We start from the raw sequence: 17,356 nt of genomic DNA, 5'->3' as shown, positions 1-17,356 counted from the left end.
AAAATGCATTGTGACTAAGTTATTCAGCATTGCAAAAGCATTTCCATTCATTTCAAAATGTGTAATCTGAAATTTTTTTTGGTTCATGGTTTACCCAGAGCTGTTAATTTTTGAAGGTAGAATTTTTTTTAGGTGGTCATATATATCAGAAACTAATAAATGAACAGAAAATGCCTATCTATAAGCAGAATTTTTTTTTTTTAACAAAAAATGTTCCAAAGACTACAAAGCTATAATTAGTAGATAGGAGTTGGGAATTTATTGCCATAGTGAGTTTATGAGTTATTGTGATTGGGGCTGGTATACCCAGTTTGGATTAATCCTCAGGATAACCTGGAATCCAAAAGCAGTGGGTGATGGAGCAATCCTTTTTGTTGGTCAGAATTACAGAAAACTGATCCGGTCCTCTTCTTTTAAAAATTTGAACATTTTTTTTTGTTGTTGTTGTGGGTAGGGAGTGGGGAGAATATATAGTATATTGACATGGTTCAGACATCCAAATAGGGGATAAATAATAAAATGTCGCATTCCTGTACAGTCCTTCAGCCCATCAGTGTTTCTAGAATTTTGTTGATTTGCAGAAACATTTTATGCATATAAAAGCAGTGAAGTGTGTGTTTGTGTCTTAAATTTAATGTCTCCACTTAAGTTGTAAAGTAAATTATGGCATTGTTACATTGTGCTTTTTGCAAGAAATATCTTGGGTATAGCTCCATATCAGATCATAAGGCTGTTTTATTTTTCTAATTTATATAATCCTAATTGATGGATTTTTGCTTCATTTTAGTTTTTTACTGTTACAAATAATACTGAAAAGTTAGTAAACTTTTACATGGGTCATTTCACACATGCATGATTGTGAGGATGTATACAAAATAAATTGTAATAGGTAAAATAGTTAAAAATGTCTTAATTGTGTTTTCTGTGTTTTGTAGTTTTCATATTTCTGTATTGGTCAAAGCAGGGAGATTGGGCTGAAAGAATTTGTAAATTTAATTTATGATATGTCTGAAGTCTTTTTTTAATCTTCAGAGAAAACAAATTTTTATAGACTTAATGTTTATCGAAAAATAAGTTGTAATGCTAAATTTTAAGTATATAAGTAATAAAATAGAACTCCACTGTGGATTAGCAGTCTCTCCCCAGTTTGGCTATTCATGTTAAAGAAACGTGATAAGTATCTTTAAAACAAAATTCAAGTAAAGACAGTTTTCTTCCTGTACATTTCTTTATGCTGGTATTTTTGTACGATGTTAGATTTTGTAATTTTCTTTGTATGTGTAAAAAAAAATTTGAGTTAGCCAAAAGGGTGCTATTGAGTCTATAAGTAGTACTACTTAAGAAATGAATGTAGCATAAAGAATTTATTTAGTGTTCCTAGGCTTTTAGGATTGCTAGTAGGAGGAGGACCAAAGGAAAAGTACAGTAATTGGAGAAAAATCATATAATTTAACATTTTAAAGTTTACATGTTTAGCACTTTTTTTATTGAACGTTGTGTTCGTACTATATAATCTGCCTTTGAAATGACCAGTTTATCCACTGTAGGTTGAAGTATCCTCTTCTCCAACCAACAGCCTAATGCAGAAAAGCACTGGGCTTTATCACAGTATATCCTGTATGTTGTTTCGAGTACTCGTGTTCACATGGTTGTGGAAATGCCTGAGATTTTCCTGGTAATCAGAACAATTTTATTTGTCATCCGGCCTTGGAGAAGAGGCTCTTCCTAATCCTTAGTGCCTTTTTTTGAACATTTCCACTTTCTCCTAGCTATGAAAGAAAAAAGTTGAGGGTAGGTATAGCTCAGTGGTAGAGCACGTGCTTGGCATGCATGAGGGTCCTGGGTTCAATCCCAGTACCTCCATTAAACATAAATAAATAAACCTAATTACCTCCCCCCTAAAAATAGTAAAATTAAATTAAATTAATAAAAAGGAAAAAGTGGCATCAAGAGAGGATTTATCCCCCCTTGAATTCCTCTTTGACAGTTTCCTTCACATTTGTTACGAAATCTCCAGGATCATGGATTAATGTCTTGTTGCTTTGGTGCTATCCACATGCCACTAACAGAAGGGACTTTCCAAAATGCTGCTTGTTGTGCTTCTTCAAAAACTTCATTGATCTATCCCATTAAACTTCTCTTTTTTGGCTTTTTATTTCTGTATTTTACCTACTCCAGTGGATGTTCCAGTTTTTGTTTTGTTTTGTTTCTTGAGGGCCCCCTTTACCCTGTATTTGTTAACATCTGTTAAAGTAGAATTAACAACAGAAAATGTATCTTTGGATAGAAGTATTTGAAGGTTCCCAGATTTCTTTCTCCTCTTTGTCCTTCTCTTCCCTTTTTTTTGTTTAAGATGCATGAAATTATACTCTTTTCCTTATATAGGTAGTCCTTAAATATTTGTTACTAAGATACAGTTATGAAAACCATAGTTCATCAGTTCTATAATGTAGAACACTGGTCCTCAACTAGGGGCAATTTTGTCTCCCAGGGACATTTGGCAAAGTGTGGACAATTTTGGTTGTCACAGCTGGATATGAGGTGCTACTGTCATCCAGTGGGTATAGGTCAGGGGTCCTGCTAGACACCCTATCTGCACAGGAGAGCCCCCACAGCAAAGAATTACCTGGTCCAAGGTCAGTAGTGCCAAGGTTGAGAAAACCTGATGTGGTGTCATTGTAAGTAATCTTCCCTTTTTATATATAGAGTATTCACACAAATTTATTCACTTTATCTAATTAGGACTCACCTCACTTTAAATTTAAATTTGATTACTTTTTCAAGTTGTATATGAGTATATAGCTGCCATATATGTACATATATGTATATAGTCATATGCCCGGTTCCCACTCTGCAATCGTTTTCAACTTCTCTGACAGTGGCTTTAGCATTGATACCACTCTTATACTGCTACTATTAATTTACATCTTTAGAAATCTCTCTCTTTATTCCCTTTCCATTGTGTTTCCAACATATCAGACTTTTATTTAACTTAATAATCAGTCTTTGTATTTTATGAATATGTAAATATTCACATAATTTTTTCTTATATAAACTTTTGTTTTCCTTGGGGTTAATAATTGTTTTACCTTTTCCTTTTGATTAGTCTTCTAAAATGTAAAGAATTCCTAGTCCTTCACTTATCTGAAAATTTTTCACACTTGGCTGATGGTTTGTTTAGGCATATAATTCTGGTTTGGAAATAATTTTCCTGATAATTTTTTTATCTTTTGTCAGATCTTACATTGCTGCTGTTGTGAAATAAAATCTTCTGAAATTATTTTGGAACTTTGAACTTTTTTTTTATTCGTTCATTGTATTCAGTGGATTAAATGATGTATAAAACTGCTTGCTGAATTTCCAGTCAGAGAACCTCGCATGGTTCTTTATGTGAAAAAAATGTTGGGAATTCAATTTGTGGCTAATGTAAGATTCATAAGACCAATTAAGAAAGATGTCCTTTGGTGGAGGGGGTTTAAAAAAAAACATTTTGGGAGGAGGGTATAGCTCAAGTGGTAGATCACATGCTTAGTATGCATGAGGTCCTGGGTTCAATCCCCAGTACCTCTAAAAATAAATAAATAAACCTATCCCCCCCCCACCAAAAAAAAACCCAAACAAATAAATAAGTCACTCTTAAAATAATTTTTTTTAAACAACACTTTATTTTGGGATAGCTTTAGATTTACAAGCAAAGCTGCAAAGATATTAGAGTTCCCATATACCATTCACTCAGTATCCCCTAACCGTTGACAGCTTACACAACCACGGCACCTTTATCAACACTAAGAAATTAACATAGATGCATTGCTATAAACTAAACTTAAGACCCTATTCAGATTTTACCATTCTTTCCACTTACATCTTTTTTCTGTTCCAGGATTCAGTCTGACATTGCATTTAGGCGTCTTGTTTCCATAGTCTCCTCTGGTTTGTGATAGTACCTCAGTCTTTCCTTATTTTTCATGGCCTTGACAGTTTTGAAGAGTAATTTATGAATTTTTAATAATAACTTTATTGAGATATTGTGATGGTTAATTTTATGTGTCAACTTCATTGGGCTGTATGATGCCCACATACTTGGTTAAACATTATTCTGGGTGTATCCATAACAGTATTTCCTTGAAGAGATTAGTTGAATCAGTAGGCTCAGTAAACCAGATTGTCTTCCCCAATGTGGGAGGACCTCGTCCAGTCAGTTGAGGGTTTGAAAAGAACAAAAAGGTGGAAGAAGGGAGAATTCTCTCTCTCTGCCTGACTAAGTGGGACATTGGGCTCCTGCTCTTGGACTAGGATTTACAGCATCAGCAATCCTGGTTCTCAGGCCCTTGGATTTAGACTAGAACTGCAAATTTTTTTTTTCAAATCCATTCATCAGTTGATGAAAATTTGGGTTATTTCCACTTTTGGGATATTATGAATAATGTTGCTATGAACATTCATTTACAAATTTTTTGTGTGGACATATATTTTCTCTTACATAACACTTAGGAGTGGAATTGCTGGGTCAGATGGCAACTCTGTGTTTAACATTTTGAGGAACTGCCAAACTGTTTTCCAAAGTAGGTGCACCATTTTACATCCTCACTAGCAAAGTATTAGGGTTCCAGTTTCTCCACATCCTTGTCAACACTTGTTATTGTCTGTATGTGAAGTGTATCTCACTGTGGTTTTGATTTTGCGTTTTCCTAATGGCTAAGAATGTTGTGTCCTTTTTACCCCTTCCTGGCAACTAAAAAAGAATTTTTTTTTTCACTTGAAATATACTTGACATACAACATTATGTTAGTTTCAGGTCTACTACATAGTGATTTGATGTTCGCATACATTATGAAATGATTACCACAATAAGTGTAGTAACCATCTGTCCCTGTACAAAGTTACTACAATATTATTGACCGTATTCCTTATGCTGTATATTACATCCCCATGGCTTATTTATTTTCTAACTGGACGTTTATACCTCTTAATCCCCTTCATCTGTTTGTATGCTCACCCCCTCCCCCTTCCTTCTGGGAACCACCCATTTGTTTTCTGTATCTGTGAGTCTGTTTTCCATTTGTTTTGTTTTATTTTTTTAGATTCCATGTATAAGTAAGATCAGATGGTATTTGTCTTTTTTTTTTTTAGTTTATTTATTTATTTTAACATTTTTTATTGATTTATAATCATTTTTACAATGTTGTGTCAAATTCCAGTGTTCAGCACAATTTTTCAGTTATTCATGGACATATACACACTCATTGTCACATTTTTTTCTCTGTGAGTTATCATAACATTTTGTGTATATTTCCCTGTGCTATACAGTGTAGTCTATTCTACAATTTTGAAATCCCAGTCTATCCCTTCCCACCCTCCACCCCACTGGTAACCACAAGTCTGTATTCTCTGTCTGTGAGTCTATTTCTGTCCTTTATTTATGCTTTGTTTTTGTTTGTTTGTTTGTTTTTGTTTTTGTTTTTTAGATTCCACATATGAGCGATCTCATATGGTATTTTTCTTTCTCTTTCTGGCTTACTTCACTTAGAATGACATTCTCCAGGAGCATCCATGTTGCTGCAAATGGCATTATGTTGTCGGTTTTTATGGCTGAGTAGTATTCCATTGTATAAATATACCACCTCTTCTTTATCCAGTCACCTGTTGATGGACATTTAGGCTGTTTCCATGTTTTGGCTATTGTAAATAGTGCTGCTATGAACATTGGGGTGCAGGTGTCATCCTGAAGTAGATTTCCTTCTGGATACAAGCCCAGGAGTGGGATTCCTGGATCATATGGTAAGTCTATTCCTAGTCTTTTGAGGAATCTCCACACTGTTTTCCATAGTGGCTGCACCAAACTGCATTCCCACCAGCAGTGTAGGAGGGTTCCTCTTTCTCCACAGCCTCTCCAGCATTTGTCATTTGTGGATTTTTGAATGACGGCCATTCTGACTGGTGTGAGGTGATACCTCATTGTAGTTTTGATTTGCATTTCTCTGATAATTAGTGATATTGAGCATTTTTTCATGTGCTTTTTGATCATTTGTATGTCTTCCTTGGAGAATTGCTTGTTTAGGTCTTCTGCCCATTTTTGGATTGGGTTGTTTATTTTTTTCTTATTCAGTCGTATGAGCTGCTTATATATTCTGGAGATCAAGCCTTTGTCGGTTTCACTTGCAAAAATTTTGTCCCATTCCGTAGGTTTTCTTCTTGTTTTATTTCTGGTTTCCTTTGCTGTGCAGAAGCTTGTAAGTTTCATTAGGTCCCATTTGTTTATTCTTGCTTTTATTTCTTCTGGGAGAAAATTTTTTAAATGTATGTCAGATAATGTTTTGCCTATGTTTTCCTCTAGGAGGTTTATTGTATCTTGTCTTATGTTTAAGTCTTTAATCCATTTTGAGTTGATTTTTGTATATGGTGTAAGGGAGTGTTCTAGCTTCATTGTTTTACATGCTGCTGTCCAGTTTTCCCAACACCATTTGCTGAAGAGACTGTCTTTATTCCAATGTATATTCTTGCCTCCTTTGTCAAAGATGAGTTGACCAAAAGTTTGTGGGTTCATTTCTGGGCTCTCTATTCTGTTCCATTGGTCTATATGTCTGTTTTGGTACCAGTACCATGCTGTCTTGATGACTGTAGCTCTATAGTATTGTCTGAAGTCTGGGAGAGTTATTCCTCCAGCCTCTTTCTTTCTCTTCAGTAATGCTTTGGCAATTCTAGGTCTTTGATGGTTCCATATGAATTTTATTATGATTTTTTCTAGTTCTGTGAAATATGTCCTGGGTAATTGGATAGGGATTGCATTAAATCTGTAGATTGCCTTGGGCAGTGTGACCATTTTAACAATATTGATTCTTCCAATCCAAGAGCATGGAATATCTTTCCATTTTTTAAAGTCTTCTTTAATTTCCTTCATCAATGGTTTATAGTTTTCTGTGTATAATTCTTTCACCTCCTTGGTTAGATTTATTCCCAGATATTTTATTACTTTGGGTGCTATTTTAAAGGGGATTGTTTCTTTACTTTCTTCTGTTGATTTATCGTTAGTGTAAAGAAATGCAACTGATTTTTGAACGTTAATTTTGTAACCTGCTACCTTGCTGAATTCTTCAATCAGCTCTAGTAGCTTTTGTGTGGACCTTTTAGGGTTTTCTATATATAGTAGCATGTCATCAGCATATAATGACACTTTTACCTCTTCTTTTCCAATTTGGATCCCTTTTATTTCTTTCTCTTGCCTGACTGCTGTGGCTAGGACTTCCAGGACTATGTTGAATAGGAGTGGTGATAGTGGGCATCCTTGTCTTGTCCCAGATTTTAGTGGGAAGCTTTTGAGTTTTTCACCGTTGAGTACTATGCTGGCTGTAGGTTTGTCATATATAGCTTTTATTATGTTGAGATATGTTCCCTCTATACCCACTTTGGCGAGAGTTTTTATCATAAATGGGTGTTGAATTTTATCAAATGCTTTTTCTGCATCGATTGAGATGATCATGTGGTTTTTGTCCTTTCTCTTGTTGATGTGATGTATTACACTGATTGATTTGCGTATGTTGAACCAGCCTTGTGTTCCTGGGATGAACCCCACTGGTCATGATGTATTATAATCTTTTTTATGTGTTGTTGGATTCTACTTGCTAATATTTTGGTGAGGATTTTGGCGTCTATGTTCATCAGTGATATTGGCCTATAATTCTCTTTTTTTGTAGTGTCTTTGCCTGGTTTTGGTATCAGGGTGATGGTGGCTTCATAGAATGAGTTTGGGAGTATTCCCTCCTTTTCAATCGTCTGGAAGAGTTTGAGAAGGACTGGTATGAGTTCTTCTTTGTATGTTTGGTAGAATTCCCCGGTGAAGCTGTCCGGTCCTGGACTTTTATTTGTAGGGAGGTTTTTAATTGCTATTTCTATTTCCTTTCTAGTGATCGGATTGTTCAAGTGTTCAGATTCTTCTTGATTCAGTCTTGGTGGACAGTATGTTTCCAGAAACTTGTCCATCTCCTCTAGGTTATCCAGTTTGGTTCCATATAGTTTTTCATAATATTCTCGTATGATATTCTGTATTTCTATTTTGTTTGTTGTAATTTCTCCATTTTCCTTTCTTATTTTGCTAATTTGTGCTCTCTCTTTTTTCTTCTTTGTGAGTTTGGCCAGAGGTTTGTCGATTTTATTTACTTTTTCAAAAAACCAGCTTTTGGTTGATTTTTTTCTATGGTCTTGTTAATCTCTATTGTATTTAATTCCTCTCTGATCTTTATTATTTCCTTCCTTCTGCTGCTTTTTGGGGCTTTTTGTTCTTCTTTTTCTAATTCATTCAGGTGGTGGGTTAAATTGTTTATTTGAGATTGTTCTTCTTTTTTGAGGAAGGCCTGTATCGCTATAAACTTCCCTCTTAGCACTGCCTTTGCTGTGTCCCATAGGTTTTGAGTGGTTGTGCGGTATTTGTCTTTCTTTGACTTATTTCACTTAGCATATCTCCCTCTAGATCCATCCATGTTGTCACAAATGGCAAGATTTCATTTTTCTTTTAATGGAGAAATGCTTTTTTTAATGAAGAAATAATGGTTTTCATTGAGCAGGGAAAGTTTAAAGTCCAATAAGTCTCGTGTGGCACTAATAAATTTTCATTTTTCCAAGGAGGAATGGTCGTCTTGAACCATTCTATCAGCTTCAGTTGTATCAAAGTGCAGGGAAGTCATCAGGTAGTGGGGAAATGGATGCTAATTTAAACTTTTTCATGTTTAATTTGTACAATAGGTAACATTTTTAGATAAAAGGAAAAATAACCTGTGTACACATTTTTACGTAAGGTTTTTGAGTTTGTAGAGATTATATTGGACATCTTATTAAGCAAATAGATTCCAGGCTGATCAGCACCTGCTATTAAACACTGGACCATGTTGTATTATTGTATTTATTCACATTTCTCTCTGTTCCAGCACTCTGCACAGTTTCCAAGCCGGAAACAGTATATTTTTAAAAACTCTTTGAATGATCGGTAGGAAAATATGTTATCTCTGTAGAAATTCTGTGCTTCTGTGTGATTCTGTATAGAAAAGCAGTATGAATGATTATATAGACCTGGAGTGATCTTTCTGAATGTTGTGTGGTCTTTGATATGTTTTATATCATTATGTTTGGATGTCTTCATTCCTAAAGATTTAAAGTTCTGTGGAGGAGACATAATTAGGTACATTGCTTGAGGTTCAGGATAAAACAATTGGGTTATCTATATTCACAATTTGATAATGGTTCCTTTAGTTTGTGGTTAGAAATGTATGATGTTTTTTCCTATGAGCCAAGATTTGTTCAGCATAAAGGAAGCCAACACTTTAAATCTCTTTTTAAACTTCTTTTGTCAACAACGTTTGGCATGGTTGTACATGTGTTAATTATATATTCATATTTACTTCATAAAATAATTCTGACTCAACCTCTTACTCTGTTAGCTGTTAATGTATGTACATGAAAATTTAAGTGTCAGATTTTCATTTTTAATTTGGGAAAAAATACACTATAGCTACATTAAAGAGTTTAAAAATTAAATCACCTGTTATTCTTTCATCTTGGTGTAAAATCTACACTTCCAAAAATAATTTATATTTTAGATTGGTGAGATATCCTTCTATTGGTTTTGTAATCATGTTGTGCCTCTAAAAACAGTATAACCAATATTTCTTTGTCTCCTAATATAATTGTGAAAATAGTGGTTTAGTGATTCAGTTTAAATTCTTTTGTCATTTCAGACAGTATGGCGGTGACTTCATGTTTTATTGTTTATATGAATTTTCAGTGTCTGTTATCCCATAAAATTCAAGTGGTATCTATTAATAACATTTAGTAGCTTCTGCTCCCCCCCCCCCCATTTAAAAAAACCTCTGATTTTGGAGAACTTAAAAAAAAAGATTTTTTTTCTAGATGATTAAGTATTAAATGTTAGAAATACTGCTTTTTCAGCTGTTACTGGGGCAAAAAAAGTAAGTGAAACTATTTTTGGAAATCCCATTTATTACTTAAGTGCTCTTGCATGTGTGAGCACGTATTCACAGGTCATAGAAGTTCTATGGCAGCTGTAGTTGTGCTAACAGCAACAGAGCAATTTCCCTACTCTAAATCTGTCCTTTGTAAGAGCATGTCAGATTATTATTGACTTTGAGTGTTATATGCACTGAAGGAATGATGTTAATTTTTCTGCTTCAGTAATATGCATGAAAAAATATATTAGAAAAACAGAAAACCTGTATAACTCTTGGTAACCAAATTAGAGATTTGACAGGATAATATGGAAATACCACATGCTCTCAGAGAAACCTTTTGAAGCAATATTAACCTGAGATGATTAACAGAGAAAGATGTTTTGATTAGAGGAATTCTTTTTTATTTAATGAATATACAATTGCAAAAATATTTTGTAAGCTACAATTTTTGACCTGTGTTAATGTTTTACTTTTGCTATTTTATCTTGCTTTTGGTAATTTTTTCTTTTGAATCATATTTCACTCTGATAATCCAACAAAGCCCTTCTAGCTTCCTATTTAATGTATATGTGATGTATTTGTTCTTGTATGTTATTTTGTGGAGAGCAAGTTGTGACATTTGTTTAGAAAATCAAATGACATTATAACATTAAAAAATATTCTGTGAGCCCTGACCAATATCTGTAACTTGAATAGCCTGTCAGAATTCTCGTTTCAAATTTGTAGCTGTTCTGAATTTTTCAAGCTGCTGAGAGTAATTTAAAAAATGTTTGTAATACATATCACTACTTGGATAATCTTAATTTTTCTCAAGTGTAGACAGGTCTTTTTTAATAGACATTTTATTTTTGAACTCACACTCAGCTATGACCAAAGATAAATGCTGTCAGACTTCAAGGTCCTTGAATCTGTCAGTCTTTATTTGCCCCTTGCTCTATAGAAGTCCTTGTGTTTAAATTTTAACTACTCTTTAGAGCAGTTTCAATAAAGATAGTCCAGATGTGAATGTGTATTATTTTTAGGTTCTCATATGCAGTGGCTACTTAAAAAATCTGAAGGTTATTTTAGGCAAATTTGCGTGGTGATGTCTTTGAGGGACCCTTGTATAAAATTATCTTATATTAATTCTTTACAGAATCAGAAACTGACTCTTTATCTAAAGGTTGCATTGTACTCTGCTTTCTTGGAAAATAAGGAAATTACCTATAAAGTGTTTTATGTTAAAAGAATTTACTGCCTAACATTGTTCCCTCCCCAGGTTGGCCTCTCAATAAATGTCTACAAAGATAGTTTTATTTTTTAGGTTACACAATGTCAGGATTGTAAAGTGAGTCTAAATATATACATATATAAATGTTCCTGACCGCCATCTGGTTTCTTAATGGCAGCTTTACATTTCGAATATTCCTAACTTTTGTAGGAATCACTGTGAAGGTGAGGAGGTCTTTTTTACATTTATTCCCTTTTTTCTCTTTCAACAGGGGGAAATGCAGTGTTGCCCTTCTGAATGAGACAGAGTCAGTGTTATCGTATCTAGATAAAGAGGTAATTCATAAATATATGTATGTTAGTGTTTTTGTTTTCTATTTTACGTGAAGCCTATAAATTTAAATTGTTTCTTCTACCAAATTTTTGCACAGTGATAGCAGTATTATGGTAAAAGTATTATGACTATTTACATTCGAGTAATTTAATTTTTCTGGTTAACTAAGAGTTGGCAAAAACTCCTGTGTCTGTCTCACTTGGTACTTGAAAGGCTTATAAAGTATAGCACATGATTTAGTTGCCAGTAGAAGAAATATTTTTGGCTTTATGAGATAAGTGACTTATGTATACTTTGTCTTTCTCCCTATGTTTTGTTTCTTTCTTTTTTTTCCCTCTCTTTTTAAATAAATAGCTTTTCTTTTAGACTCTTTCCAGATGAGATTTTACCATTGGTGGTCTGCTTTCTTTCCTGGAATCATAATAAACTTTGTCAACTAAGAATACTTCTTTCTGTAAACTTCAACAAGAAACTTTTTAAACATTTTTAACAAGTTGAGTTAGAGCCTGTACTTTATTGAAGGGAGGAAATTCTTGTAAACAGAGTATTCCATATTTTGCAGTTTTTTGTGATTTTTATTGTTTGTATCGTGGGGAAAATATTTTACTATTAATAATATTTCAGTGTTGGGGGAGAGTATAGCTCAGTGGTAGAGCATGCACGAGGTCCTGGGTTCAATCCCCAGTACCTCCATTAAAAAAGAAAAGATAATATTTCAGTGTTTAACCGTTATGGTTTCATGGTAAAAGTTTCCAAAAAGTTTTATTACATGTATTTTTTTTAAGAATTAAAGGGACATATTTTCTTTTTAAAAAGTATTTTATTGTGCTCAAAAGTGCTGTTCCTTTATCTCGAAGAAAACATTACAGAAGATTGGTACAAACATGTAGAACTACTATCCATATGAAAACCTAATAATGAAAATGAAAGGGAAAATAAAATTCAAGGGAGAAAAAAGGTTAATAGTCTTTATAACTTACACGCATGAAATTTAGAAAAGAAAGTAGGGTTTGTTGTCGATTCAACAGAATGATGGATAATAATATGGCAAATGATTATGCTCAGAAATTAGCTTTTGTTCACAGAAGCAGAAATAAAAAGGAAATACTCAACATGTTTCAGTATATTTTATTGTATTTGGTTGTTGAGAGTGGATCTTTTTTTTAAAAGGTGATATTTTTGCTTTATAATTTGTTAGCAATTTGTATGTGCTAAGCACTGTAGTAGATGAAAATTTGCAAAGGTCTGTAGGATTTTTTTTCCTACTCATTTGCTTTTTAACCATGTAGTCCTTTATCAGTCTGCTGTTGGTAGGATTAGGCTTTTCCAGGATGTAATACAGTCATGCAGTAGATGACCCTCAGAACCACAGTGGGAAGCAGGGGCAAGACTTTGCTGGTTCAGATGACCTCCAGTGGTATTGCAGAATCCAGCCAAGGACTGGTGGCTATAGGTCATTTTGCCCATTAGACACAGTAACTAGGGTGTTTGCTCTTAAGGGACCATGGAAAGTTAGGTGGGTGTGCTAGTGGTGTTTATATGCTTATCTATATATACATAGGAGTGTTTCAGAATTTAAAGAACTGCAAAGTTGTACTTACAGATATTTAATTAAATTGTATACAATGTAACATATTAGTAAACTGCATATAAACTAAGCTCCTCTATAGTTCATATAATGTGAGATGTATGTGCATTGTAGTATTTTTGATAAAATGTGGGACAGAAACACTTCAAAACTGAGAGTGCCCGGTATCTGTGAAGGCATCTTTACTGTTTAGTGTGGGCTTTACAGCTTTAAATGATTTCTTGAGTTCAGGTGTCTTCCTTTGACTTTTGCTTAACTTTGCTAGCTTTTAATTTTAGAGTTGTTAATGGTTTTCTGTTAGACTGAAATGGATAATAATGAAACTTCATTATCTACCTTTATTGTTAAGCTATTTGTTTTGCTTTCATTTAATTCTGTACTTTTTTTTTTTTAATTCTGTACTGTTTTATCTGATGACAGTAACATCTTGCTCTCCTTGGAGATTTATTCACCAAAATGAAGTTTTATAGTCTCTGAAGTTTTATGGTTTCATTATTGTGACACTGGATTTATTACTTTATAAAAAGTAGAAGGAATTACATTTACCTAGATATTTTTTGTCTTTTTTCCCCAGGATACCTTTTTCTACTCATTGGTCTATGACCCCTCAGTGAAAACACTATTAGCTGACAAAGGTGAAATCAGAGTGGGACCTAGATATCAAGCAGACATTCCAGAAATGCTCTTAGAAGGTATGTTTTTCTTTGGGTTTTCAAGTCCTATGAAAACAAAGGTACTTTAAAACTCAAATATTATTTTCTTCATATGGAAGAAGCAACTTTCAGGCTAAAGTTTAAAAGTTAGGGCCTCTTCCAATTTTAGACATATAGCAAACAGCAATGAAAAGTAATTTATTTGATCAGTTATTCTTTTTTGACTTTATAATTTTGTGAGTTTTCTAGCTGTGTTCTTCTTTCAAATACATCTTTAAGAATGTTTTAGTGCTGTTGAACTTGTGACATGCTCATGCCTTGGGATCCTGAATGCCCTCCTGTCATCATTCTGAGGTAGCCATGGAATCTGGTGAACAGTTAGGTTTTATTGGGGATGTTGGCTGGTCTGAATAGTTTATATACCAGAGAGATTCAAAGCTTTGCATTTTAAGAACAGGTCTTCCTAGCAAGACTTAATTTTTCCTTCTCCTGCCCTAACTGTATACTTAAAACCTTTATTTTCTGATTTCAAAAGTGAAACATTCTTACTGTTAAAAAGTGAAACACAAAATACAGAAATGTGTAGTATAGAAAACAAACACCATCCCCTTGCCTTCATTCCAAACCCCCATTTAATTACTATTATTATTTAGGGTATTATTTTTGTGCTTTTTTGGAAGTGTAGATTTTACACAAAGATGAAAGAATAATAGGTGATTTAATTTTGGGAGGGGTGTAGTTAGTACTTATTTATTTATTTTTAGAGGTGGTACTGGGGATTAAACCCAGGACCTTGTGTATGGTAAGCATGCGCTCTACCACTTGAGCTCTATCCTCCCTCTAGGGTATTGTTTTTGGTACATGCTCTGGCTCATAATCCATTCAGTCTTTGTGCAGTTCCAGGTTGCATATGTTATTCTGCAGCTGCTTCTTTCAGTTGGTCATGTATCTTTAGCATCTTTCCCCATTAGTAGAGTGACTTTATTTTTTTTGGTGACTAATAGTTCTTAAGTCTGCATGGATGTACCATAATTTCCTTTTCTAGGACCCTATATTAATTTTTGTGTGAGAGAGCCAGATGCCTCCAATAGATTATTAGGGAATTCCTCCCCCTCGTGTCCCCCGACTCTCATTTTGTTATATTATTGTCTTGGCTTTTTGGTTTTTCTTTGCTGCTGCTGCTGTTGTGTTAACTTTTAAAAGTTGAGATTATGCTTTCCTTAGTTACCTTTAGTTTTTCTGTAAATTCCTTGTATATTTTCTATTTGCTTATTTATCTGTATAGGTGTTAATAAAGATAAACAAAGTATTTGTCCTTTGTCTTCAAGTATTGCACATACTGCCTCTTCATTTTTAAAAAAGTTAATGATTTTAAATTTAACTCATTTATTTTTGTTATATAAAAATTTAGAATTTTTGTCATATAGAAGTTTAGAATTTATTAGTCTTTTCCCTTAAGGTTTTCATAATTTGCATTCTTTACCTTGCCTTACTCATAGGAAATGTATACAGAAAAGTTAAATCAACTCAGGATAGAGTTTGCGAACCATAAGGCACACTGGTCGGTTGTCATTGTCAGTGGTGGGTAGGTGGGGTGCCTGTGAATAATACCAGGCTGCATATGTCTGCATTTTAGTGAACTTAATACCAGGAAAGGTCAATCAATAATGACTAAGTTTTGAGAACAGATGCGGTATCTACACTCAACTGTGTTGTGTTTAGAAGTTTTTATGAATAGTTTGTAAGTAGTTAATCAGTTCGTTATAGGCTGACAGATCACATTTATTGGCATTGTGATCTGTGCAAGTGGACTTGTATTCCAGAAATAATTTTGGATGTTTATACAATTGTTAACGTTTGATCTTAGACTTGTATCACTGCATCTAAGTGTTCGCTATATATTTGTTATTTTTAAAAACACTTCATTTAAAAAATTTATAAATAGTGCTACAATGAGTACCCTTTAAATAATGGATAATTTTATATTCTGGATATAACTGGAAAATAAGTTCCTGGAAGTGGAATTTCTAAGTCATAAGAAATGTATGTTTGTAATTTTATTCAAAATGCCAGTTGTCTTCCAAGTAATCATTTACAGGTAGGTTTTTTCCTTGTTTTTTTATTAAGGTGTAATTTGTATGTAGTACATTTCACCCTTTTTTGTGTACAGTACAATGAGTTTTTGACAAATGTTTATGCTCCTGTTGAAATAGTTCAGCAAGTCCTTCTGTGCACAGTCCAAAAGCCAGAAATGTCCCTAGTGTTCATGTGTGTGTGTCACTCGACCCGCAATATCCCCCAATCAGGCCTTTGTTACTCCTCCCTGAACTCTGATCGTTACTTTTTTCAAACTATGTGGACTGTGTTGTTCATGTAATCTTTGGTGCTATTTTAATTATTTGATTTTTAAAATTTTGGACTGCGTGAGCTGTTGATGGTGTGGTTCTCTCTTGAGCACTGAGCATAAACTTCGGTGTATAGAAAGCCTAGAAATTTTGTAGTATTGTTCATGTAAAGATAAAATGCTGAACCAGGTAACAAAATTGGGATGTTTCAAGTGCCAGTGGCAGAAAAATCATATGATGGAAACCCGCGAGTTCTCATTTATCTGAAAAATTATGTACTTGTGATATTAAGCCTCGAAAACATAAAGTTGGTTAGAGTGTTGTAATTTGGAAAGCATATCTACCTAGCTTAGAATTTTAAAAAATTAATTTAAGGAACAAAATCATACATAAAATGAAATAATTTATTCTATAGTTCTTCTCAGTAACAATTTGAAGTTTCTAAGGATAAGAACCTTGAAGTGGTTCTTGTAGGTTAAAGCAATTATTAACACCTTGTGGCATTTGAGGAGTTATACCAGTTATCTGACAACGGCATTCTTTGTATTCAGAAAACGTACCTAAATATTCATTAATGTAATAGATCTTATAGTTTATTAACAAGTATTAATTGCTTTTAACATTGTTTCTCCTGGTAGTCCTCAGGATGAGTGGTTTACAAACTTTATTTAGGCAGTAGAACCCTTTCTTATTATGCATATGACCTTAAATAGGAGAAGTCACATTGTGGATGAGGTGGAAGAGAAAGCCCCACTGAGTCTCATGAGGTACCCTATTGAGCCTTAGGATTTAGAGAACCTTAGGGGTGCTGTTCAGTACTCCGCATCTCTTAGAATGCTGTCTCTTTAATACACAGTCAACATCTCCAAATAAACCTTGCAGCTAGAAGTGCTTGTGATGAAGTCCCTTTGTAGCAGTAGTGTAACAAAGGGACTCCACTATTTTCCCTTTCTTTTCCCAGTTTTTAAATCTGAAAGTTTATTTTATTGCAAATGATATGAATTGTGGTAGAAAAATGCAACTATACTGGAAACAAAAGTAGTAGTCCCTCAGATCTTCCCTTCTAGACCACTATTAACTGCTGTTATTAATTTAACATGTTCTCCCAGACTGTTTGTTACATAAATCTGTAGAGAGAGATCCATGAAATTATGTTTTATGCAGTATTCCATCGTGTGATAGATCCAAGTTTATTTTATGTAGCTCTTATATGTTTAATGGCAGGGCAAGTTTTCCCTCATTGTTCTTAAAAAATTTCTTTGTCGAGGAGG

General features: G+C 33.8%; 1 protein-coding gene across 10 annotated transcripts in view; it reads left to right on the top strand.

Moving 5' to 3' along the window:
• MTA3 (metastasis associated 1 family member 3) overlaps nucleotides 1–17,356 on the top strand; it is a 135,989-nt gene that overhangs the window by 55,639 nt on the left and 62,994 nt on the right. For all 10 annotated transcript variants that reach the window (XR_010384205.1, XR_010384206.1, XM_064494539.1 and 7 more), the window contains exons 5-6: nucleotides 11,438–11,501; nucleotides 13,662–13,779. Coding sequence is in view for 8 of the 10 variants with exons in the window: in XM_064494539.1 (XP_064350609.1) it covers nucleotides 11,438–11,501; nucleotides 13,662–13,779 (182 nt within the window). In the remaining 2 variants the exon portion in view is untranslated. The remainder of the gene's footprint in view (nucleotides 1–11,437; nucleotides 11,502–13,661; nucleotides 13,780–17,356) is intronic.

The sequence above is a fragment of the Camelus dromedarius genome, chromosome 15, assembly GCF_036321535.1.
Source record: "Camelus dromedarius isolate mCamDro1 chromosome 15, mCamDro1.pat, whole genome shotgun sequence".
NCBI lineage: Eukaryota > Metazoa > Chordata > Mammalia > Artiodactyla > Camelidae > Camelus > Camelus dromedarius.
The sequence above is the reverse complement of the archived record's forward strand: the minus strand, read 5'-3'. Positions and strand labels throughout refer to the sequence as shown.